The sequence below is a fragment of the Lithobates pipiens genome, unplaced genomic scaffold (assembly GCF_037356315.1).
Source record: "Lithobates pipiens isolate NorthernLeopardFrog02 unplaced genomic scaffold, aLitPip1_a1.2 Scaffold_27, whole genome shotgun sequence".
Lineage (NCBI taxonomy): Eukaryota > Metazoa > Chordata > Amphibia > Anura > Ranidae > Lithobates > Lithobates pipiens.
Genome location: NW_027507788.1, coordinates 85,511,534 through 85,537,597, shown reverse-complemented (window position 1 = coordinate 85,537,597; position 26,064 = coordinate 85,511,534). Strand labels below are relative to the sequence as shown.

Below are 26,064 nucleotides of genomic sequence, written 5' to 3'. Positions count from 1 at the left end.
GTGAGCTGTCATTTACCACTGTGTATACGCCCACATGTGTGACTCTATAGTCGCATGGGCTGCTCAGATGTGATGGGGAGGAAATGCTTATCATAGAAACTCACTGAAATCTGAGCATGTGTCAGTGCCAAAACTGCTCTACAAAATCCCTGGCTGAATTGGGGACATGGACAGAAGGTGGAGATCGTGTCAGAAACCATGAGATCAGACCGAGACAGAAGTACATTTAAATCACACTTGCTTAATAATAAAAATAAATAGAACAAACTTAGTGAAATCATAGCCAAAGTTCAGGAACCGGAACGGATAATCAGGCAAGCCAAACGCCAGGGAGCCAGATATGAGCGTAGTAAAATGGCAAGCAGGATCTGGAGCCAGAAGGGATGTCGGCCAAGCAAGTCTTTAAACAGGAATGCAGGAGAGCGTCACTGTGATGTTGTCTAAGGCGAAAGCAGAGATCCCCTAGGCTGGACGGCTTAAGGCATCACACGGGACGGATCCGCTATGATCCGCCCCGTGGACATCCGCTTGCTCAGCAGGGATCGCTCCGTCAATCCCCACTGAGCTTGCAGATGACAGGTCCTCTCTCTCTGCACACTGTGCAGGGACAGACCTGTCAGAGTGCCGCTCTCCCCTATGGGAGATCGGATGACGACAGACCGCAGAGTCCGTCGTCATCTGATCTGCAGACGGATGGAAAAGTAGATTTTTCCTCCGTCACACTTTTTTTTTGGATCAGAGCGGGTCGGATGTCAGGGGACTTGTCACTGCTGACATCCGACGCACCATAAAGGTCTATGGAGCTATGGTGGACCTGAACAGATTGTTCGCCTGAAAGAGGCCTAAGTAGGGAATACTGACGAGCAGGATATCATCAACAGCTGAGTAACTGGAGAGAGATAGGAGCTGGCAATTAGCCGACAGCTGAGTGGCCAGCTCAGAGAAGGAAGGGCTGAGCCCAGCCCTGACAGGTGGAGAGCAGCAGGATCAACTTTTTTTTTTTTTTTTTGCAGAATACAGAAAACAAATCTCATAGTGACTGAGACAATATGAACAGCATGTAATACTGCATTTATTGATAGTTTTTTATTATGTGGGTTTAGTGACACTTAAAGCAGAATTCCACCCCCTACGAACAAATGAAAAGTCAGAAGCTACAATTACTGCAGCTACTGACTTTTAATATTAGTACACTTACCTGTCCAGAGAGCCCGTGATGTTGACATCCCAGCCAATTTTCGGATCGAATCTTGGGTGCTGCCGGCTCCCTACTACACATGCGCGGAGTGCGGAGTGTGCTGCACTTTCTAACTGGCCCGGTGGCGGAGGAATGAGGAGGGGGGGGGCAAACTTCCGAGGAACGTTGCCACAGCTCAGGGTCCTGGAAGTGGGGACAAGTACCTGTTCCCCCCCCCCGAAAGGTGCCAAATGTGGCACTGGAGGAAGGAGATGAGGAGAGCTCCACTTTTGGGTGGAACTCCGCTTTAAGCTCTCCAGTAGAATGTATCAGTTTACATGGATGAGACAGACCACTGACAGATGTGATTAAAATGATCAGCTTTTATTTATTCATGCAAAACCTTTATCCTAAAAGGATAACAAAAATAAAATTAAAAAGGGTCAGAGCAGAGAGCCGCTGACTGACAGTCACAGACAGCACTCTGCTCAGTGCGGAGGGGAGAACTGGGTGATATATATATATATGTATGTGTATATGTATGTATATGTGTATATATATGTATAGTATATTTTATTTTATTTATTTTTATTTAATTTTTTTTGGTTGAACTGGATGGACTTGTGTCTTTTTTCAACCTGACTAACTATGTAACTATCAGGGGTGTTTGGTCGCTCGGTTCTCAGTGCAGAGCTGGTGGGGGACTGAGGCTGCATCCACCTAGGTGAGTATGATTTTTTTTTTTTTTTTTTTTTTTTTTTTAAATAAACCCCATATGTCTTTTTTTTTTTGTTCACTTTTCACTTTTATATATGTTTTAGAAAAAAAAAATAAAGTATACAAATGTAAAATGTTGCACCTCCTTTGCATTTTTTCCGCAGCATGGCAGAGAATGATGATCTTGTGTACTTTAACCTGCTGAGAAATGTCCAAGCTTGTATTTTGCATATGGATACATTGACTGTTTTCAGTTCCGCACAGCTCAGATTGAAAAGCCAGAATTTCAGGTCCATCAATACTGGAACTGACTAGATAGCATAACCATTAATAGACATTCCCGCTTTGAAAGAATTATTGAGTGGCCTCTTTGTTTTCCTATGTATTATGTATGAGGCTCATCTTGTCATAACTGCTAGAGTTTCACTTATTTTCTTGTAATACAGCTGCCGCCGGAATCGGCACGATGCTGACAAGTTGCCGAGTCAGGCTATTAGGGCGGCCTGGGTATTTCTCAATGAGCTTATCAGAGTAATGGAGTAAGAGTAACCTGTAGCTCAAACTTTATTTAAAAAGGCATTGTTTACCTTGCCTATGCAGGAAAAGTGACTGTGTCTCTCCAGCGGGCCTCCCAGACAACCTTATACCTTATCTGTGCTCCTTCCTCTGTTGTAGCTGCCACTAAAATCGGTGATGTAAGCAACCCAGTGGAACATGTGTGGTTGTGTTTTTTTTTTTGTTTTTTTTTACCTATCCACATGACCTGCTATCTTGCTTATCAGCTGGATTTTCCCAGTGCTTTTATACTTGCAATAAAAAATATAATTAAAAGGAATATCCATTTTAACCACTTGCTGCCTAACAGTACATTTATGGCTGGCGGGTGGCACAGGAACGTACTGGTATGTCACAATCCTTGCTGATCTGTGCTGTGACTGGACACAGCATGAGTTTGTCAGCAGGTTACAACCAATGATTTTAGTTGTATACCTACTGGTTGGCTGTGGCCAATCACAGCACAGAGTTCTCTGCTTACAGACTGTCAGGATCACTAAGGCTCCTTTTCACACTTTACTAACGCTAACAATAGTGCCTGCATAGGGCCTGTAAAGAGCCTGAGTGGTTTCTCACTGGAGCGGTGTGCTGGCAGAACGCCCAAAAAATTTCTGCAAGCCGCATCTTTGAGGTGTTCTAGGAGTGGTGTATACACTGCTCCCAGTGAAGTCAATGGGCAGCGCAGCTGAAGAGCTGCCAAAGCGGGGGGGTGGGGGGTTAAAAGTGCCCCAATAGCGGGGCGAAAAGTGCAGCAAAAACGATGTTAAAGTGGCGCTTTAGCGCTGACTAGGGATGAGCCGAACACCCCCCAGCTCGGTTTGCAGCAGAACAGGCAAAAAATATTTGTTTGAACACCGTTAAAGTCTATGGGACACAAACTTGAAAATAAAAAGTGCTAATTTTAAGGGTTAATATGCAAGTTATTGTCATAACAAAAGTGTTTGGGGACCGGGGTCCTGCCCCAGGGGATATGTATCAATGCAAAAAAAAGTTTTAAAAATGGCTGTTTTTTCAGGAGCAGTGATTTTAATAATGCTTAAAGTGAAACAAAAAAAGTTAAATATTCCTTTAAATTTTGTACCGGGGCCACCTCGATCACTCCTACTTGACATGGTTGATCAATGGTTTAAACAACGTATGCACTATCTTTCCTGGGATATTAGTTGCGAATTTTGTTTTGACGCCCCTACTCCGCTTCCTCCCCGGGGAGATCATAGCCGACTACATTTTCCCCTACACTTGCGTTACCTTACAATTTACAATCCCCCTCCTACCCCCTTTTTTATGAGGCCTCACCACCCTCCTCCCCACCACACCTATGGGAATTCTATTACCGACCCCCCCCTTCCCCTTACTTTACCTTTACCTGAGTATCAATATTGTACCTATACCATGGGTATTGTGATTTCATTATTGGCCCCCTGGCGGATCTCCTCCCATATTGCACCTAGAAGTTTTCCCTTGTCTATCATCCAGTGTGATCCCATTTGGGGTGGATGACAGCACAGGTGATCCGTCAGGATCCAAAACTATTATATGATCCTAGTTCAAATCTTGTTGTGTACCTCATTTGTTCCAAATACTGGATTACTTATTTTTGACTGTTCCTTCTCAGTATGTACACAATTCCTTTATTAATTTTTGATTCATCAATTGCTGTACCTTGAGCTTTATGTTCTATTTTCATTTTTCTTATGCTATTTTACCTTGTCAATGTTATCCTGTACTATACATACATGCCTTGATTGTATAGTGTGATTCTCAATAAACTTTCTTGGGAAAAAAAAATTTGTACCGGGGGGTGTCTATAGTATGCCTGTAAAGTGGCGCATTTTTCCTGTATTTAGAACAGTCCCTGCACAAAATGACATTTCTAAAGAAAAGTAATTTAAAAGTACTAGCGGCTATAATGAATTGTCGGGTCCCTGGAATACAGATAAGTCATTGTAAAAAACGGTATGGGATCCCCCCCCCCCCCCCAGTCCATTACCAGGCTCTTTGGGTCTAGTATGATTATTAAGGGGTACCCCGAACCAAAATTAAGAAAATAAATTGTGAGGGGGTCTCCCAAAATTCCATACCAGGCCCTTCAGGTCTGCTATGGATATTAAGGGGAAACCCTGCGCAATTTAAAAAAAAAATGGCATAGGGGCCCCCCCTCTGACACGCGGGGACTTTCCAATGGCTTTCCGTGGCATCATAGGGGGAGGGGGCACCCGAGTACGTCACCATGTGGTCCCGCCCTCAGTCATATAAGAACTGTCACCTGCGAAGACACGTCAGGCGGCTGGTGCCTCCCAAGGAGGCAGATTGGTGGCGTTCTTTTTTTTTTTTTCGGTCCATCAGTGGAGCCATAGAAGAAGATGAATGGACTTCGTGGGACATTTTTATTTTTTAATAAAGGACTTGTTGGAGTCCTTGTTGAAGGGTCTGGTATGGTTTTTGAGGGGGACCCCTATGGCGTATTTTTCTTTTAAATTGGTGCAGGGTTCTCCTTAATATCCATACCAGACCTGAAGGGCCAGGTATGGCGTTTGAGGGGACCCCCACGCAATTTTTGTTTAAAATTTTGGTTCGTGGTTCCCCTTAATATTCATACCAGACCCAAAGGGCCTGGTAATGGACGGGACGGGGGGGGTCCGATGCCATATTTTTTTTCAATGACTTATGTGTATTGCTGGAACCCGACAATTCATTATAGCCGCTAGTAGTTTTAAGTGACTTTTTTTCCTTTAAAAATGTCATTATGTGCAGGACTGTTCTAAACACAGGAAAAATGAGCCAATTTACAGGCATACTATAGACACCCCCCAGGTACAAAATTTAAAGGAATATTTAACTTTTTATTGTTTCACTTTAAGCATTATTAAAATCAGTGCTTCCGAAAAAACGGGCTTTATAATGCTCCTGTTCCTCATTCCAGCATCCGGGTTTTTGGATTGGCGTTCTCCTTGTCTGTCTATCCACCTACACGCTGATTAATGTGATCAGTTTCTGGGTGGAAACCAAGCCTGTTCTAAGCCAGCTCAGACCTCATTTGGGTGCTTACGATAGAGAGTGATACATATGTTGCTCCTGATCAAGTTCCCTGTCTGTCTGCCCTGCTTTGCTGGTTTGGATTTCCCTGTGTATGACTTTGGACCAGGTTATTGGTCTATTCCTTGAACTCAGCCTGCCTTTTACCTGGATTTTCATAGAACCACGTTATCTGTCTGCTAACTTCAAGTATCTATTTGCTTTGCTCAGTTTGCATCTACTCTGGTGTGGTGGCCAGGCACTATAGCATTGTGTATAAGACCTGGGGGCAATCGAGTACTGGTAGGCCTGCTTGCCTTATAGGAAAGGGGGCTGCTATAGGTGAAGAACACAGTAGCTAGCTATAGTGTCTGACCACTTGCATTGGGGTAGACTTGACACAAACACTGAAATCAACTCTGAGTTCAGGATGAAAAGTCAGCCAGATCCTGTGAATAAAACCGGCACACATACACTTGTTTGGCACACAGTTAACCCCTTGTCTGACCTTCTGATCACCCCTGTCACCCATTAGTGTCATTAGTACAGTGTTGTACAGTATTATTACTGATTACTGTATTAGTGTCACTAGTAGAGTTGAGCGGACACCTGGATGTTCGGGTTCAGCCGAACTTCGGAAAAAAGTTCGGGTTCGGGACCGAACTTGACCCCGAACCTGAACCCCATTAAAGTCAATGGAGACCCGAACTTTTGAGGACTAAAATGGCTCTAAAAAAGTAATGGAAATGGCTAGAGGGCTGCAAATGGCAACAAAATGTTGTTAAGAGCATGGCAAGTGCTCTGCAAACAAATGTGGATAGGGGAATAAAATAACATAAAATAAATAATAAAAAAAAATATGCTGGAGGCCCCCTTCTCAGAAGAGGTACAGGAAGTGATTAAGAACCTCAGAAACTCAATGGCACAATGCCACACATATGGTGGGAATGCCCCAGAATACGCCCCTTTCTGGAAAAAATTATTCAATTTAATGGATAAGCTAGTAGGAAAATAAAATACTTTGAAATTAAAAAAAAAAAGGTCCATATGGAGTAGGAGGTTGAGGTGGCGGTGGATGTGGCGGTGTAAGTGGAAGCGGCGGTAGAGGAGGACGAGGTAGCTGATACTGGTTCGTGCCCGAAGCGTGGCGAGCGTAGCGAGCCCGTAAGGGGCCCTGTTACTATGTGCTACCTCACTGCGCAGGTGCACACAATCTCTTCCACTTCTGGGGCAGGGCTAGGTGGATGGCCCTGGTAAACCCTGCTAATAGTCATCAAAAAGCAGAAGAGACTGCTGCATGATTTGGGGCTCAGAATGCTTGGCAGATTTGCAAGGTGGTGATGTGAAAGACTGATGGACATCGGTTGCAGGTGCCAACTCTGATCTTTCATCAGGAGATTGGGTGGGAGACAATGTCAAGGAACCGGAGGCACTGTCAGCAACCCAATCTACTATCGCCTGTACTTGTCCTGGCCTCAACATTCGTACAGCCGCATTAGGCCCGACCAAATACCGCTGCAGGCTCTGTCGTCTACTCGCACCTGAGGAAGGTGTTTCACTTGTGTGTGTAGCTGGCACAGATCGACCACGTTCTCCCTGCAACAGGAGCTCCACCAGCAGCACCACGACCGGAGCCACGTCCCTTCTTTGACGTTCTCATATTTTTCAAAATTTAGGATCCTTGCCCTAAATGGGTGTTCTTGCAATAGCAGAATACACCCAGAGTATGTAAATGGTGTATCTCAGAGCTACAGAAATGCCGAAAATGCTATTCAAAAAAAAAAAATTTGCCCTAAACTTTTTTTATTTGAATAGCACAATAGAAGAAAAATATATAAATTGTGTAACTCACACCTCCACACCTTTTTATTTTTTTTTTTTATTTTTTATTTTTTTTCCCTAAATTGGTGTTTTTGGAAGAGCAGAATACACCCAGAGTATGTACAGGGTGTATATCACAGTAACATATGCAGTGCTGGTGCACTGAGCTTGCAGATAAGTTATATTTTCTCTGGTACTGTGCTCATGGCAGTGTAAAAAGACTGTGCACTGCAACCCAACCAGGTAAATCTGTGTAGATCGCTGAGTTATTAGAATAGATTTCTGAATCTGGACTCCTAGATAATTCTCTCTCCCTCAAAGCAGCAACAGGAACCTTGCCCTACACTGTCTATCTTTTCTCTCAGTGCAGTGTAAAACACAACTAAATCAATGTTGATCGCTGACTAATTCAAATAGATTTCAGAATCAGGACTCCTATCATGTAATTCTCTCCCTCACAGCAGCAGCAGCCAGGAACCTTTCCCTATACTGTCTAAAGCAGAGTGATGTGCTATACTGTGTGCCTCTAGCTTAAATAGAGGCTGGGTGACATGCTGCCAATACTGGCCAATCACAGCCATGCCATTAGTAGGCATGGCTGTGATGGCTTCTAAGGGCACACCAGTTAAACGAATGTTGATTGGCTGCTGCAGGACTTTTTCGGGTTTGGGACCCAAAAATCCAAAAGTCCGGTAGGAATCCGAACTTTACAGTTCGGGTTCGCTCAACCCTAGTCACTAGCGATGCCCCTCCCAGCCAGTGTCCGTTAGCACTAGATTGCTCACCACACTATAAGTCGCTGATCTACACCATTACTAGTATAGCATCTATAGCTGTGTAAATTCCAGTGTATATATACCATAGTTTGTAGAAGCTATAACTTTCACACAAACTAATCCAATATACTCTAATTGCGTTTTTTTTTTTTTTATTCGTCATCAAAGGCATGTAGCTGAATACATTTTGGCCTAAAGTTATGAATAAATTTGATTTTATTGGATATGTTTTATAACAAAGTGGAAAATATATTTTTTACCACTAAATAAGCAGTTGAAATATGTATATACAGGAAAAATCTTGTCTGCAAAAATAGTTGTAATTCTGTGTTTAGCCCCTCCTAAACACTCCTGCCAGACAGCATAACAAGGCCCTTGACCTTTCTTTTCTCTACTTCAGTCAAGCAATACAGATTGTTTACTAGCTCATCCTCAGCCTGCTGATTGGACTATAAAGGAACAGCACACTGATAAGATCATCCCTCGGCTCTGTTCTCTTTAATCATGATCAGTAAGAGGCTCTGATGGCACTTCTTTGTAGAATAATCAATAAACTAGTGTAATACAGCCCATAGATTATTTATTGTTTCTCGTTCAACCAGTAGGTTGAATGTAAAAAAAAAAAAACTTGGTTCCCCCATCCACACATTCGATGTGCATAGGGGAATCCTCTTAATGTGCCTTTGTATTCTGACAGCAAGGAGACTTCCCTGTCACCAGAATACACTGATCAGTACTGTGGTCTATAGCTGGTGGCGCTGGTCGAGTGGAAAATATTCAACAGGGCGGTTTATACAGAAGTCAATCAGTAGATTGACTTTTGTATAACCACCTGCCCGTACATGGATAAAAATTTGTCTGGTTCTTGCTGAAGTGGCTGTGACCTGAGAATACAAAGCCCTGGTCCTCTACTAACATGGCTGCCTTCACCTAGAATGTGCAGAAGAAGCCTGCAGGCAATACTTGGGACCAGTCAAAACTTCTGTCTCAGAATGCCACGGCGGAAGTGGGTACCTGTTAAAACCAGGTTTCCCATCACCCCCCCCCCCCCCCTCCCAAAAGGTGCCAAATGTGGCAGATGAGTGGGGTGGAGGCAGAAAAGCTGAGCTTCCCCTACAGCATACAATGACCTAGTCTAGTAATCAAAAGTTTGGTGCTGCTTAAGTCGATGGGCGATCGCTTCCCTGGACCCCACTGACAAACAAGGTGACGGCATATCCAAGTGCCAGGCCAGAAGGCAAATTCATGTCATTAGAAAGGATCGCCACTCTCCTGATCAGCCATGTAGGCAAGAGTGAAAAACCATGCCCCTCTGACGCATCTGTCCCACCCACGCTTCAGGGGGCGTGGTTTTGGCAGGGACATGCAGGCTGAGACCGCCTTTCACTCTTTGCTATAAGAAAAAGGGAGAAAGTGATCCCTAAAGCCGTACATCCGTCTCGTACTGTGGTTGGTGTCAACGTGTCAGAGTGGCAACCTCAGCCTGGGCTCCAACCAGGCCACACCCAACGCCTTTTCCTCCATCTCCCAGAGTTTTAGTCACTCTTGTCTATGCGGCTCATCGGAAGAGCAGCGATACTTTCTAGTGACAGTTTCCTTTTTGCATAACTAAAAACTGATCATTGTAAGCACCCCTGCCACTGCTAAATGGTTTGTTAGCCTTTTAACTGCTGCATCTGCAGGACAGCTTACAACACTTACTAGCTGGACCACCAGGTGAAAATAAGGGAAAGCGAGTCTGAAAAAGAGTAGGCCATAGATTATGCAAATGTATTTCCTTCAACCACAGGTTTTAAGAAAATCGCTCAATTTCCCCATCAACACTGTGCTTTTATATTCTGACTGTGAGAGGTTTTCCCACCATCAGAATACGATTATTGATGCCGGCTATAGTTGGTGGCCATTATCACATGGAGGAAAGAAAAACAGCCTGGTTGTACTGAAGTTGATAGGTCGGCTTCAGTACAATCTGCTTGCCTGTAGATGGATCGAAATGAGTTTATCCGAAATTTTGATCCATCTTTGGCCGGCTTTAGAATTGATAAGCTGCAATCAATTGCAATCAATAAAACGATAATTCTCCCGCTCTACAAGACTCTGGTCCAGCCACACCTAGAGTATGCTGTCCAGGTCTGTGCACCAGTCCTCAGGAAGGATGTACTGGAAATGGAGCGAGTACAGAGAAGGGTAACAAAGCTAATAAAGGGTCTGGAGGATATTAGTTATGAGGAAAGGTTGCGAGCACTGAACTTATTCTCTCTGGAGAAGAGACGATTGAGAGGGGATGTGATTTCAATATACAAATACATAGCTCCCAACTGTCCCTGATTTAGAGGGACTGTCCCTGATTTGGAGCAATGTCCCCCTGTCCGCCTCATTTTGGTTTGATCCATATAGTTGTATATAAAATGCACTTTTTTTCTTTCAAAAAGTGTTTCCCAGCACTAAACCTTTCATCCAATTTCTAAATTGCTGCATGTGTACATTTTAAAAGCCAATATAAAGGAATAGTAGTAGTAAAAAAAAAACCTTGGGTTAATTCTCCTTTTAAGGGTGTGTAGCAGGGGGCGTGTCCTATGCCTACATACATTTGTTAGTAGGTGTACCTCATTCCCATCTGAAAATGTTGGGAGGTATGCAAATGCCATACTGGTGATCCCACAATAGGGATAAAACTTTTTCGCAGAAGGGAGTTTAACAAGACTCGTGGCCACTCATTAAAATTAGGAGAAAAGAGGTTTAACCTTAAACTACGTAGAGGGTTCTTTACTGTAAGATTGGCAAGGATGTGGAATTCCATTCCACAGTTGGTGGTCTCAGCCGGGTTGCATCGATGGTTTCAAGCAACTATTAGATAAACACCTGAACAACCACAACATACAGGGACATACAATGTAAAGCCGCGTACACACGGGTGGACTGTATGGCCAACTTAGTCCGTCAGACAATCTGACGGACAGTCCGTCCTACTTTCGAATGAACGGACTTGACCACACACGGATGAACAACAGTCCGTCGAAAGCTTGCGCGATGACGTGTACACGTACGACGGGACTAGAAATAGGAAGTCCAATACACAGCAATGCAACCTTTCGCCGTGTAAATCCTTTCTGAGCATGCGCCATACTTAGTCCGACGAACTAGCCTACTCACGAGCGGACTGTCCGCTGAAACCAAAGTTTGGACGGACAATATTACGGAAATTCCGAAATACTTAGTCCCCCAGACTGCACGCTGAAAAAGTCAGCTGAAGCCCACACACGAGCGGACTGTCCGCTGAAATGTGTTTCGGCGGACTAAGTTGGCCAGACAGTCCGCCCGTGTGTACGCGGCTTAATACTGACATATAATCACACACATAGGTTGGACTTGATGGACTTGTGTCTTTTTTCGACCTTGCCTACTATGTAACTATGTAATATAATGTTTGCTTTCGTGTTTATTGCCGCTTTAAGAAGAAGGTACCGTATGAGGTCAAACGCTAGGAGCCTGATTCATAAACAGGACATAAGCTAAAAACGATGAGTCAAATGTCTTGTTTTGTGATACTGTTCCAGGCAGTAAAGGTTGTGTACTTTTTCATTTGGGTTACTATTAGTTTTCTTTCAGTCAGCAAACCTTAAGTAAAATAAGTCAGGCTTTGACTTTGACAGTTAGTAGCATACTGTGCGTCATCAAAAATAAAAAAACGTAACTGCTAGCTAGGACATAACAGTCCTTCCTGTGCCTTATTCAAGAAACGGAGAGGATAACAGCCGGGCAACAGCCGACAGTGCATAACGTCTCCAGGCCTGTTCACGTTTGCATTACCCTCCATTATAATGCACGCGTTTTCTCAAAGAGACACTAGAAAATAATTTTATCTGTGTAGCGTGTTCAGATCACTGCATGTGCTATAATGTACTGCTAAAAAAAAGTCCCCGTTATTTTTTATGCAGTAACATACAGTATGGGACAGCAGTCTATAGGAAACTAATGGTAGCAAATAGAAGGCAAAATAGCCAGCAAAACCTTGTTGCTGAAGGAGGGCGGTGACATTGAACGCCATGACGCTTTGTAAAGCCCCCCAGTCGTGGAGTAGATTACTCCAAAATATGTGAACATGAAGAGGGACTTTGTGTGAGGCAGGTGGAAAACAAATAGGGTAATACACGTACAGGTGGCTTAGCAATATATCTTTATTTTTCATAAAGAGGGTATGAAGTATATAGCAAAGCCATTGAATATATACACACAATTGGATAAAGTACAGTTCATGAATGTATGCTTATTTATATGTATTCATGTTTAGTTTCTGGGTTGTGCAGTATTTGAGGGTTGGCCCGCCAAACATATGCGTTGTGGGTGGGATAGGGGTCTTGGAGGGTTACAAGGATGGACGCATGATCCGACCATATGTTGTTAATCTGAACATTCATTACCTTCTGGAGTAGCAATCTGTCTGTTAAAAACAGGTCAATTCTCGTGTACGTACAATGCCTATGTGAATAAAACGTGAAGTCTTTTTCAGTTGCATGGGTACAACGCCAAGCATCAAATAATTGTGCGAGTTCAGAAAGGGTGACATAGTAGGAGTTTTGTTGGGGGATTTCAGTGTGGGTCCGATGTAATATTGAAGTGACCACATATTACAAGGGACCCCGTTGTGTCTTTTTTTTTTTTTTTTTTTGAGGAAACTGAGTTTGGTGTTTGTTGGGCACGTATACATTCACTATCGTTTACGTTGTAGAATTAATATCACAAACTAGTATAAGATATCTACCCATAGGATCAGAGATTTCCAGGTGGAGATGAAAAGAGATGGAGTCTCTAATAGCCACTAGGACTCTTCCTTTTTTTTTTTGCGGCTATACTAGAAAAAAAATAGTGTTGAAATCCTTTGTGGGCACATTGAGGCTGGGCATCTTGGTGGAAGTGAGTCTCCTGAGCACATAGTATATCACAACGTGTTGAGTCGGCTTCCCTCCATAAGGATGCTCTTTTGGCCATAAGCATTGATAGATAGTATCTTCACCGGCATCAGTTATAATCGATAGTCAGTGAATGTAGATAACAGAATGAAGTAGTAAAGAGGAGATCTGTACCTGTATATGTTATGCGCATTCGGTTAGATTTCCAGCGTGTAAGGATGGAATGGCAGTCCATATCTCCAGCATGCAGCGTTGAGGGATTTTGGTGGTGGTGCGTGGTCGAAGTGTAGAAATGAGAGTCCCATTGCAGTTCAGTTGATCCATTTGTGGAGAAAGGAGAGAGTCTTGGTTCAGCCCAGTTGATCTGGCAGCAGATGAAAACTGTGAAACAAAGTAAATAAAAAACAAAACAGAAAAAAAACAAAATGCTTGACAGGGTTAGGGGAAATCCCTATGGGTTTCTCACATGTGATGCCCTGTACACTTTTGGTGAGGGAATGTGGAACTGTTTCCATGTCCCAGTGTTCCCAGGGGGTTGTTGACGGTGTTTCGTTGGTATTTTAGTGGGAGCCTCTCCGTTAGCCCTCTGTTTTTCTTTGCTTTGTGTTTCCTGGATACTACCTGCCATTCTTCCAGGGGTTGAATGGTACCTCCCATGTGAGAGGAGGTTGGTGGTGGATCTGTTATTATCCCCCATTGCCTAAGCGCTTTCAGGCCGTCTTCCGGGGTGGAAACAGATAAATTGGTTCCATTATGGGTAATGGATAAAGTTGCAGGGTACTTCCACTTGTGGAGGATAGGATGATTGCGTAAAGCTTTAGTAATGGTCGCTAAATTCCGATGCCTTTTGGAGGGTGTATCTGGAAAGGTCTGGAAGCAATTGTATGGCATTGTATTGTTCTGGGCATTTTTTGAAGGTGTCTAGGATGCATTCCTTTGTTTTGTAAAAATGTAGTCTTAACAGAACGTCTCTGGGTATTTCATCGCCAAGAAATGAAGGCTTAGGGACTCTATGTATCGTGAGCTCCAGGGCGGTCACAGTAGGCAGTATGGCTGAAAACAGGTCCACGCGTATTGTGTGAGCTGCGGAGTTGTCGCGGTCTCTGGGATGCCCCTAATTTTTAAGTTATTCCTCCTGGATCTGTCTTCTAAGTCTGATAACTTGTCTTTGATCCAGGAAATATCATCTTGGTGGGCTTCATGTGCATCCACCATTTTGTTAAAGGAACTGGCATGTTCTCCCAATGCAGTCTACTCTGTCACCTAGCCTGTGGATCTCGGCTTGGCATGTTTTAATAGTGTGGAGCATGTCAGCCTGGATAGATGATCTTGGGGATAGTAGCATATCTTTGAGCACTACATCTGACACAGGCTCTCCCGTGGCAGGGAATCCCATCATAGGATCAGGCATGGCAGGGGTTTTAGGCCTCTGAGGTGCAGCGTAGTCACTCACCTCCATCTCGTGCGACTGTGGACCACTATGTGGAGAGGCCATGCTCTGTCTACTTTTCGCCAGGCTCCTGGTGGTTGGTGTGGAGGCGGCAGATGACGAGCCAGTGTGTGGGCTGTGTGAGCTGTTCCGCTGACCGTCGCTAATGGAGCCTCCCGCCACCGCTGGCTGGCTCTGTGGGAAGTATCCCGACAGCTTTCGAAGCTGTGCTGCCGGTTCTCTTCTCCTCCGTGGCATTCCCAGAGTGTCTCTGGGCGCTGTGGGGCTCGTTAGTGGTGTGACTGGTAGGCTCCGGCTCCCGCGTGTCTGTTATCCCTCGGGTGAGTGACGGAGCTCCTCGGCTATGTGGCCATCTTCGGGCTCGGTCGCCACGCCACCTCTTTTTCTACTACTTTATCCAATTGTGTGTGTATATATTCAATGGCTTTGCTATATATTTCATACTGAGTGCGATTTTATACCCTCTTTATGACAAACATATTGCTAAGCCACCTATATGTATATTACCCTATTTGGTTGCCACCTGTCTCACACAAAGTCCCATCTCCCTCTCCATGTTCAATTGAATCAGAGATGGAGGCACATAGTATGTTGCCTCATTTTAAAGTCAAACCCCCCCCCCCCTTATATTACTCAACATATGTAATGAATGGAATTCCAAGTGGGTATCCCTCTAGCAGGAAGGGGGTAGGGTGTTCTGTAAAGATGTTTTCTGTCATTGTAAAAGAGGAGAATCCCTTTAAGGCAGGGCTATGCAATTAGTGGACCTGCCAGCTGTTGCAGAACTGCAAGTCAAATGAGGCATAGCAAGACTTTGACAGCCACAAGCATGACGACCAGAGGCATGATGGGACTTGTAGTTTTGCAACAGCTGGAGGTCCACTAATTGCATATGCCTGCTTTAAGGTATCCTTTGGGGCCAGATGTTCTCTTCAGATTTTAGTCTCTGCAGTCAATGTTAGCATGGCCTTCACTAGACTTCTGAATTTATGCAGTGGTATCTGGCACCCTACCGACAAAGTGCTGTATAGTCAAAGCTATGGTATTCCCAGTAGTAACCTTTGGATGTGAAAGTTGGACCATAATGAAGGCTGAACGCTGAAGAATTGATCCTTTTGAACTATGGTGTTGGAGAAGACTCTTGAAAGTACTTGGATGGCAAGAAGATCAAACCAGTCAATCTTGAAGGACATCAACTCTGAATATTCACTGGAAGGACAGATCCTGAAGCTACAACTCACATACTTTGACCACCTAATGCAAAGAGAGGACTCATTGGAAAAGACCCTGATGCTGGGAAACATGGAAGGAAAAAGGAGAAAAGGACGACAGAAAACAAGATAGATAGTAAGGATGAGCTCAGGCTTGTTCACAAACAGCATGTGCAGAGCCCATCGGGAAGTCGGCACTGCACAGTTCTAATCCCAGGCAGTGAGACGTTTCTCGATCTCTGCAGCCACGCATCGGGACAATATCTCACTGTTTGTGATTAGCGATCTGCAGTGCCGACTTCCTGACGGGCTCTGCACGTGCTATTTGTGAACACACCTGAGCTCATCCTTAATAGATAGCATCATCAAAACAATGACATGACTAAAGAACTGAACAACAACATCTGGCACCAAGCGATGAGTAGCAGATCTGTTAATTCCTTGTGAGGTGGGGCCTTCATGGATTAGACTTTTTTTTTTCTAGGAAATTCCACAGATGTTTAATTGGTTGGAGATCTGCAGAATTTGGAGGCCAAGTGAACATTTCAAACTGGTTGTGGAGAAGGATCTGGGGGTTTTGGTAGATCATAAGCTCAATAATAGCATGCAATGGCAAGCTGCGGTTTCCAAAGTGAGCAAAGTCCTTTCTTGTATTAAGAGAGGTATGGACTCCAGAGAGAGCATTATAATTTTGCCACTGTTCAAATCATTCGTAAGACCTCATGTGGAATATGCAGTTCGGTTTTGGGCAGCAGTTCTCAAAAAAGATATCAGGGAACTGGAGAAAGTGCAGTGAAGGGCAACCATGCTGATAAGAAGAAAAGGAGGAGCTCAGCTATGTGGAAAGATTAGAGGAACTGAATTTATTCACTCTTGAGAAGAGGAGAATAAGGGGGGATATGAGCAACATGTTCAAATATATAAGGGGTCCATATAATGAACTTGGTGTTGAGTTATTCTCTTTAAGGTCAACACAGAGGACACGGGGGCACTCTTTACGTCTAGAGGAAAAGAGATTCCATCTCCAAATACGGAAAGGTTTCTTCACAGTTAGAGCTGTGAAAATGTGGAATAGACTCCCGCCAGAGGTGGTTCTGGCCAGCTCAGTAGATTGCTTTAAGAAAGGCCTGGATTATTTCCTAAATGTACAGAATATAACTGGGTACTAACATTTATAGGTAGAGTTGATCCGCGGAAAATCCGATTTGCCTCTCGGGGGATCAGGGAGGAATTTTTTCCCCTGCTGTAGCAAATTGGAGCATGATCTGCTGGAGTTTTTTGCCTTCCTCTGGATCAACTGTGGGTATAAAATTGGGTATATTGGATTGTACGATATTTTTTAATCCTATGGTTTTTAAGGTTGAACTGGATGTTTTTTTTTTCAACCTGACTAACTATGTAACTATGTTGTGTTTCTCAAACCATTCTTGAATTCATCAGGCCAGACCACCTTCTTCCATTGCTTGTGGTCCAGTTCTGATACTCACATGCCAATTGTAGGCACTTTTAGCTGTGGACATTAGTCAACATAGGGATGCGGACCAGTGTGTGGCTACGCAGTCCTTATATACAACAAACTGCGAAGCACTGTGTGTTATAACACATTTCTATTGGAACCAGCAATAGCTTTTTCAGCAATTTGAGCTATAGTAGCTCTTCTATTGGATTGGACTACATGGGCCAGCCTTCACTCTTAACGTGCATCAGTGAGTCTTGGCCACCTATGACCCTGTCACCGGTTGGCCGGTTTCCGTTCCTTGGACCACTTATGGTAGGTCCTGACCACTGCAGACTGAGAACATCCCAAAAGAGCTGCAGATTTGCTGATGATCTGATCCAGTCATCTAGCACTTACAATTCGGCCCTTGTCAAAGTCATTCAAATCCTTACGCTTACACATTTTTTTTTATGCTTTCAACACATCAACTTCAGGGACATGTTCACTTTCTGCCTAATATATCCCACCTACTTTCAGATGCCATTGTAATGTGATAACCAATGTTGTTCACTTTACTTGTCAGTAGTCATAATGTTGTGGTAGATTGATGTATGTGTGTATATATAATATTGTGTGTGTGTGTGTATATGCATGTGTAAAAAAATAAATATATATATATATATAATCTGTCTGTATATCTATTGTTTATGGATGGATCTTGATCGTCTCTCGGGTGCTGCCGCCGCCATCTTGGGTATAGGAATCAGGAAGTGGAGCCTTTCGGCTTCATTTCCTGGTTCCCTACTGCGCATGCGCGAGTCGCGCTGCGCAATAAGGATGGTCCCGCTGCCTCTGGGATCCGTGTGTTTCCCAGCAGGCAGCGGGGGACTTTCGGAAAGGGGCGTAATCTACGCCCCTTTCCGCAGATAGCTATGCCGGAAGTGGGTGCAGATACCTGTACTGTACAGGTACCTGCACCCCCCTCCCCCCTGAAAGGTGCCAATTGTGGCGCCGGAGGGGGGGAGGATTCCAATGAGCGGAAGGTCCACTTTAGGGTGGACCTCCGCTTTAAGCTGCTCCTCCCTAACAATATTTTATTTGCCAGAAGGATGGTATTAACTTTAAAAGGAAATGTGACGCTTGTATCCTTAAGTCATTTTACAGTAAGGATTGACAGTAGTATTGTCTTCTTTAATTCTTTAATATTGTATTTTATCCTTACAGTTCTCCAAGGGATTCCCGTCTTTTCCTGGTCTATCCTCATGACTCTCATGCTCTGTCCCACTCTTTCGATGAGCTTCAGATGTTTGATGATGGTTCCTCCGACCTGGTGTCTGTAAGCAGTGACCTTTATTTTACCTTTTTTAAAACCATAAGGGAGTTTTACTAAAACTGGTGCACACAAAATCTGGTGCAGCTGTGCATGGTAACCAATTTTCAGCTGAACTGAAATCGGTGCGGCGCCTCAAAGTCAGCATTTCACCGATTGGTAAAGTGCCGTTGCTGTCAATAGGCTGAGTTGTGAGAATGTGAATGGGGCTTATTGTCAAAGCCTAAAGTGTTTTTTACCCTGAAAAAATAAAAATTGGATCCTGTTCCTTTAAAGCGTGTTATACAGCACGTTGCACTTGTGCTGTGTAATTTTGCCCCCTGTAACGCCTGCAATACCTGGCGGATCCTGCCCTCCCCTTATAAACTGACCACGGTTTATTGTGGCTGCTGTTGGTTTCTGAATGCTGTGTGCCCCTGTCTCTGTGTTTTATTTTTAAAAAAAATGCTGCGTATCTCACGTGACCGGCTGGCTTTCTCCTATGTCCCCCTCCCGACTGACGTCACATAGCATTAGGGAACAAACGGGATTATATATAAGTTATCACAGTGGCTTAACAACCACTTTAATTGAACAAGCTGATTGTTTACCATGCACAGCTGCACCAGATTTTGCACTCTTCAGTTTTAGTAAATCAACCCCAATATCTGTATCTGTTCTGTCTGACTTTTATTTGAGAGATGCAGACTCCATACTGCAGCAATAGATATGTTTCTTCATAATGAATACCTGTGTGCACCAGTTTTAGTAAATCTCCTCCATTATATTGTCGAAAAACGGAATGAAGGGTAAATCGGGGTGCTGACAGCTGGCGACAGGCCATAGTCTATGCTACCCTTACAAACCACTTTGACCTACAGGTAAGCCTAGATTAAGGCTTACCTGTAGGTCCAAGCAATATCTCCTAAACCTATATGGTTTAGGAGATATTTGCCCGAAAACGGGCACCGCTGTCTACGGCGCATGCGCCGTAGACAGTGGCGCACTGAGCGCGGCATTTCCAAGAATGGAACTGCCGCGCGTGTCGACTCCCGTGCGCATGCGCGGGAGTGACGTCATCGCGGCTTCGCCGAATGACAGCGGCGAAGCTGCGCGACCCCACCAACAAGATGGATGTGGCGGACTACAGGGTACAGCGGCGACTTTGCTGGCTCCTGTGTCAGGTAAGTGACACATAATGGGCTACTATGCGATGCATAGTAGTCCATTATGCTTTGCCTTTGCAGGGAATGAAAGAGGAAGTAAACTCATCAGGGTTTACTTCCTCTTTAAAATCCAACTCCTCACTGCACCAGCTTTGACAGCCGTCAGTGGTTTTCTGCAGGGCTCCATTGATCTCCGTGGATGCACTGAATGTCGGTGCAGGTCCACAAGCAAGCAGACCATAAGTTCCGCTTTGATTATCTTTGGACTGATAATTTCCAGAGTTTTGATGACCTCCCTTCATCATAAGAGGCCAAGAGATTAGCGTTCAAATCTTGGTGCAGTAGTTCTTGCTGACCTCCATGCTACTACTTTGCAAGGATTGTCCGGGGGAACCACTGAGCGCGGGGGAACATGGGATTGATACCCCTGAACTGCCTTTTTTTCCCCCAGACTTCAGAGGATAATTTGAAAATCTAGGCAGTATATAATGTACAGAACATTGTGCTGAGGGAGAGGCATGGAGTATGTTAAACAGTACAGTACAAAGAGAGCTGCAATGTGGAGTATATATTGTACATCACAGTTTACAGGTTAGAACAGTGTAATATATAATGTATATCACACTGTACACCATGGTGCATGTTGTTGTTTATAAATAAACCTTACAATGAGGAACGGTTTCATATATAAAATATTTCCTATTGTGCTATCTTCCTAAATGTTCGGTGTTCTAGCTCCGTATCCCTAAGCTCACAGCTGTGTTGACTTTAGCCACATATATTCATAACCTTGCCGCTACAATTTTTTTTAGAGCCCAAGTCCGGACACAACTAAAAAAATAAATAAATACTCTTGCAGTTGCCCACCCACTGCAAGGGTTAAATGCTTGTTAAATCTATTCTCCTCAATCCATAAGCTGCTCCCAACTGCGGTCACATGCTCCACCCCACCGCATTCAGTACAGGCTTAATAGCCCTGCATTGTACCAGACAGCAGGCGCCACCCACAGATTGTGGCTTTGGAGAGCAGAGAGGAGCGTCAGAGCTTGCTGGAGTGGAGAGTCAGGTAAATAATGAAGTAGTTCTTTGCCCTGTTTGAAAAAAAAATTAAGTCAGCAGCTGCTACTACTACTGTAGTGGCTGACTTTTTATAAAAGGACGATTCCCTCTCCAGGGGGTCCAGCACTGTCCTCCTCCTCCGGACCGTTTCTTTGCCGGTCTTTGAGTCTCTAGCACCGGCATGTTGACTGTGGGCAGTTGATTGCGATTCCTTGTGGCTTCACACTGCACATGTGCGATGTCACAGGTCCCAGAAAGCTGCAGGACCATTCACAAAGCACATCGCAGCACAGATCGTGCATGCGCAATGGGCCGCCGGCTGTAAAGCCACAAGTAAACACAGCCAGTAGCTCACAGGTTGCAGGAAGGGGGGGGGGAAGGAGAACAAAAAAAAAAAGTGGGAGTAGGTACCTGTCAAAGCCCGATACCGCTGCCCTCTCCCCCCTCCAAAAAAAAAAAAATGAAAAATTACAAAAATAGAAGAAGAGGAGTGGGGAGGAGGGCATAAAGCGGATCTTCCCCTTTAGGCTTGGTTCACACTATTGCAGGTGTTTTGCATCTGTTCCCGCACCAGCAACCACTCTTTAAAAACACCTGGGGCTGCCATTCATTCTTAATAACACCCCCACGTATCTTAAAATGCAGCATGTTTACGGGTGTGAGAACCACAGAGAAATGGCATAATGCTTTTGCCCGGCTGCTACGTTTTCAAAATGCTGCAGGAATCTTCCTGGGTGAAACGTGGGCACAGCAGCCCATTTAAATTAATGGGCTGCCGTGCCTGCACAAACATGGCCCGCAAAGCCATTTATAGTGTGAACCTAGGCTTAATGAGCATTGAATGCTTGCAGTGCAGGGGGACCCGACTGCAAGGGGTTCCCCCCCCCCCCAGAGTTGGACTTTAGAATCTGTACGAAATATCCAGAGCAGCTATAGTCATTTGATGACACAGAAGTTGGCAGAAAAGTTTTAGGAATCAATGATGATGTTTCCTTGAGAAAAACTATAGACTCAAAAATGTGAGATTCCAATTTCAGGGTTAAAAATAATAATTGGATAAAAAGTTTTTTTCCATATATCCATTGACCATTGCTTGGAAATGGTTTGCCTCTTCTAGCACCATGGTATTCTGCAACATTTGTACAGAGAAGGTTGAACCATTAAAATCAGCCCCAACCACAAAGTAACTCACAGCTTAATGTCCCTACCATAGTCATACCGGCACATGCTTTGAACTAGGGATGCGCCGATGCACTTTTTTTTTTTTTTTTTTTTTTTATGTATGAGTACCGATACTTTCGGTCAAGTACTCGCCGATACCGAGTACTGATACTTTGCAGTGCGATTTGGGCCCATACAAAATGAATGGGCAAAAAATCACACTGCAAAAAATTGCATGCCATTTGAACAGGAATGCATTGCGATTCCTGTCTGAATCACATGGTTTCTCGAAGGGAAACCTCCCTGTGTGATGGGTTTGGGCTCCTCCTGCCTTTCCTGTGGCTTTGTTCCCCACATCTCTCAGGCTCTCTCCTTCCAGCCTCCAGTGGTTCCAACTATCCACTAGACCCACTCCCTATGCCCCCCGTCCCGCTGTACCAGATTGACATCATAGGATTGTGGCAGATGCCGAAAAGCCGATTCACTGGTCCGGGGATTTCAAATCTCTGTGGCTTTCTCTCTCCTGACAGAAGCTGACAGTATGGGAGAGACAGCCTCTGATTGGTCAGTGCTGTCCATGTGATGGTGTGAACAATTAGAATTCCTGTAGTCTGAACTGTCAGGCTGGGGGGGGGGGGGGGGGAGAGTGTTGCTGGAGATGTGGGGAACAAAGCCATGGGAGAGGCAGGAGGAGCTCAATCTCCTCCTGTTCACACGCACTTCTGCTGTGTGAACTCAGGTTTGTTTCATGTGATTCGGACAGGAATAGCACAAAATTCCTGTTCAAATCGCATGCAATTCTTTTGTAGTACGATCTACACCCATTCATCTTGTATAGGTTTCGGGTATCGGGAGCATTTTCATTAGTGATGCACCGATTCAAATATCGGTGCCGATACTAGGCATTTTCGAGAGTATCGGTACTCGTGAAAATGCTTAGATACCGAAACCCGATACCGGAAGTGATGTCAGCTGGGGCGGGGTGGCTCCTCCTCCCCTCTGGCAGCAGGGTTCGGAGCAGTACGAGCCTTATGGCGCCAGGACAGCGGGGCGGGAAAATCCTCAGCACAGTGAGAACAGTCTGACACCTGGCCACACTGACACTCCTGCTCCCGGCTGTCTTTTTTCATTATGTAGCACCACCGCCATCCTCTCCTGCATCTGTAAACAAGAAGAGGGTGGGTGATGTTATGACTCCTCCCTTCCTGTCCCTGCACAGAGAGAGAAAGTTGGCTGCTGGGCTGGATGGATGGCTGGCTGCTACCCAATGGCAGAGAGTGGGTGGGTCGCTAAGGTCAAGAGGCTGGACAGCATCAGCACCTGTGACTGAGCTGTGGAAGCATCCCTGAAAGCAGAACAGAGTATTGAGGGGAGCAAGTCCTGCAAATAGGTTGGTGTGGTATGTACAGTACAGTGTCAGCAGGGTACAGACCAGTCTTATACACTAGCACCATGCAATTGTAGCACCCTGGAGTTAGTCAGGGTTGCTCCCTGAAATTTACTTGCCAGGAATAGTTATCTTGGCTATTAGAGATCCATTGATTTCTCCCTAAGTTTGGCCTGGTTGCACTTCTTCTACCACTAGGTAACTGGGTACTTGGTGGTACCAGATACCAGAAAGGCAACACAAATTCAGATTATGGGTATATGGGGCATCTCAGCCAATGGGCAGGGGTTTTCTTGAATCCCTTGGCCTGCTGGGAGAACCTATATATATTGGGTGGAGTCAGGTGATCTGTGTTCTGTGCCACCTGGACGGCTGTCTGGATGGGCGTGTGTTGTATTTCTCGAGCTGCTAGGCTGTCTGAGGGCCTATCCAGAAGCAAGAGAGCAGTGCAGGATTGGGACCGCGGCTTGCAGTTCAACCAAAAGTGACGGTTCTGCCGGCCGGAGAACCTGTCGTGGTCGGAGGTAGAGGGGAAGCTGTCGCCAGTAAGGGGCCAACCACCTTATTACCAGGGACCAACGTGAGTAGGTGAAGCAAGTACCAGAGCAGAATTCTCACCAACCAGGGAAGTCTGCCAGTTAATCAATAAAGAGAAATAAACTTTCTTTTGCATTCAAGAAGTGTCTGGCACTATATAACTTTAACTACTCTGCACCCACCATACCTCACAACCCAACATATACAGAAGGATGTCGTCTATCCTTGACCCTGGAGGTCCTCATTAGATCAAAGGAGGCCTGGGACCTCCTTACATTGCATCACTGGAGGGCTTTGTTTTCAGGTACATTTAACATAATGTGATAGTATGCTATGCATACTAGCACATTATGCCTTTACCTTGCAGGTCCTAAAAAAAGAAAAAAAGACATTTCAAAGCCATTGTTTTAGGGACTCGTTAATAACTGGAATGGTACCACTGGATTGGCGCAGAGCCAATGTGGTGCCCATATTTAAAAAAGGACCAAAGTCTTTACCAAGTAACTATAGACCTGTTTAACTTCTATAGTCTGGAAGATACTGGAGAGTTTAATAAAAGACCACATAGCCGAGTTCTTGCTGGAAAAAAATATTTTAAAGCGGAGTTTCACTCAAAAATGTAACGTCCGCTTTAAGGGAACATGACCCCCTGACATGCCACATTTGGCATGTAATTTTTTTTGGGGGGGGAGAGCAGAAACCTTCTTTTTAGAGGGTTCCAGCTCCCACTTCCTCCTGGGGCGCCGCGGAGCCGCAAGGAAGTTCACCTCTCCCCCCCTCTCTTTCGGCAATCATCTGACACTTCACAGGTCCCAGATGATTGCCTGGCCAGTCACAGCATGCTGTGAAGCTGGGCGCCCACAGTGACAATGCTGGCACCACAGAGAGGAGGGGGAGACGAGCAGGGCTTCATTCCCCCGTATCTCTGGACCCTGGGACAGGTAAGTGTCCGAATTAAAAGTCAGCAGCTGCAGAATTTGTATTGTATTTTTTCTGCAGAACTCCGCTTTAACCACTCAAGGACCTATTTTTCAAACTTGTTTACAAGTTAAAATCATTATTTGTGTGCTAGAAAAGAAACATTATATATATTTTTTTCTAACACCCTAGAGAATAAAATGGTGATCGTTGCAATACTTTTTGTCACTCGTATTTTCGCAGTGGTCTTATAATTGCACTTTTTTGAAAAAAAAAAAACCACTGTTTTGAATTAAAAAATAAGACAACAGTAAAGTTAGGCCATTTTATTTTTTACACTGTTTTCATATGCAGGTGCTACTCATGTATGCGTTTGCTTCTGTACGTGAGCTCGGTGGGACGGGGTGTGTTTAAAAATGTTTTTTATTACTTATAAAGAAAAAAATTGCTTTAACTACTTCAGCCCCGGAAGAATTGGCTGCTCAATGACCCGGCATTTTTTGCGATATGGCACTGTGGCACTTTAACTGACAATTGCGTGGATGCGCAACACTGTACCCAAACAAAATTGATGTCCTATTTTCCCACAAATAGAGCTTTCTTTTGGTGGTATTTGATAATCTCTGCAGTTTTAATGTTTTGCGCTATAAACAATATTGTGTACTTTTTGCTGTAATAAATATCCAATTATTTTTTTATATAAAAAGCAATCATTTTCCTCAGTTTAGACCGATATGTATTCTTTTACATATTTTTGGTAATAAAAATCGCAAAAAGCATATATTGATTAGTTTGCGCAAAAGTTATAGCGTCTCCAAAATAGCGGATAGATTTATGGCATTTTTATTATTATTTTTTTTACTAGTAATGGCGGCGATCTGCAATTTTATTTTATTTTTTTATTGGGACTGCGACATTATGGAGGACATATCGGACACTTTTGACACATTTTTCGGACCATTGGCATTTATACAATGATCAGTGCTATAAAAATTTACTGATTACTGTGTAAATGTCACTGGCAGGGAAGGGGTTAACACTAGGGATCAATCAAGGGGTTAACTATGTGTGTGTTCTACCTGTGGGGGATGGGAGTGACTACAGGACAGTGATGGCGAACCTTGGCACCCCAGATGTTTTGGGACTATATTTCCCATGGTGCTTGTGCACTCTGCAGTGTAGCTGAGCATCATGGGAAATGTAGTTCCAAAACATCTGGGGTGCCAAGGTTCGCCATCACTGCTATAGGAGATGAGAGATCGTGGTTCCCAGCTCATAGGAACTCGCAATCTCTCTCTCCTCACAGAACTGCGATGTGAATGTGTGTCACTGTTCTGGCTCTTGTGCCCACGATCGCTTGGTGCCGGCGGAAAACTGGCTAAAAGGCTAAAAGACAGAATTCAGAGAGTAGTGGTGAATGACTCTTATGCCGCACACAGTAGCATTTTCCAATGGAA

The 26,064-nt window shown here is 44.4% G+C and overlaps 1 protein-coding gene across 2 annotated transcripts in view; it reads left to right on the top strand.

Moving 5' to 3' along the window:
- The window catches only part of TBC1D17 (TBC1 domain family member 17), a 124,934-nt gene that overhangs the window by 49,772 nt on the left and 49,098 nt on the right, over nt 1–26,064 (top strand). For both annotated transcript variants that reach the window (XM_077457155.1, XM_077457154.1), the window contains exon 6: nt 18,295–18,406. In XM_077457155.1, the coding sequence (XP_077313281.1) occupies nt 18,295–18,406 (112 nt within the window). The remainder of the gene's footprint in view (nt 1–18,294; nt 18,407–26,064) is intronic.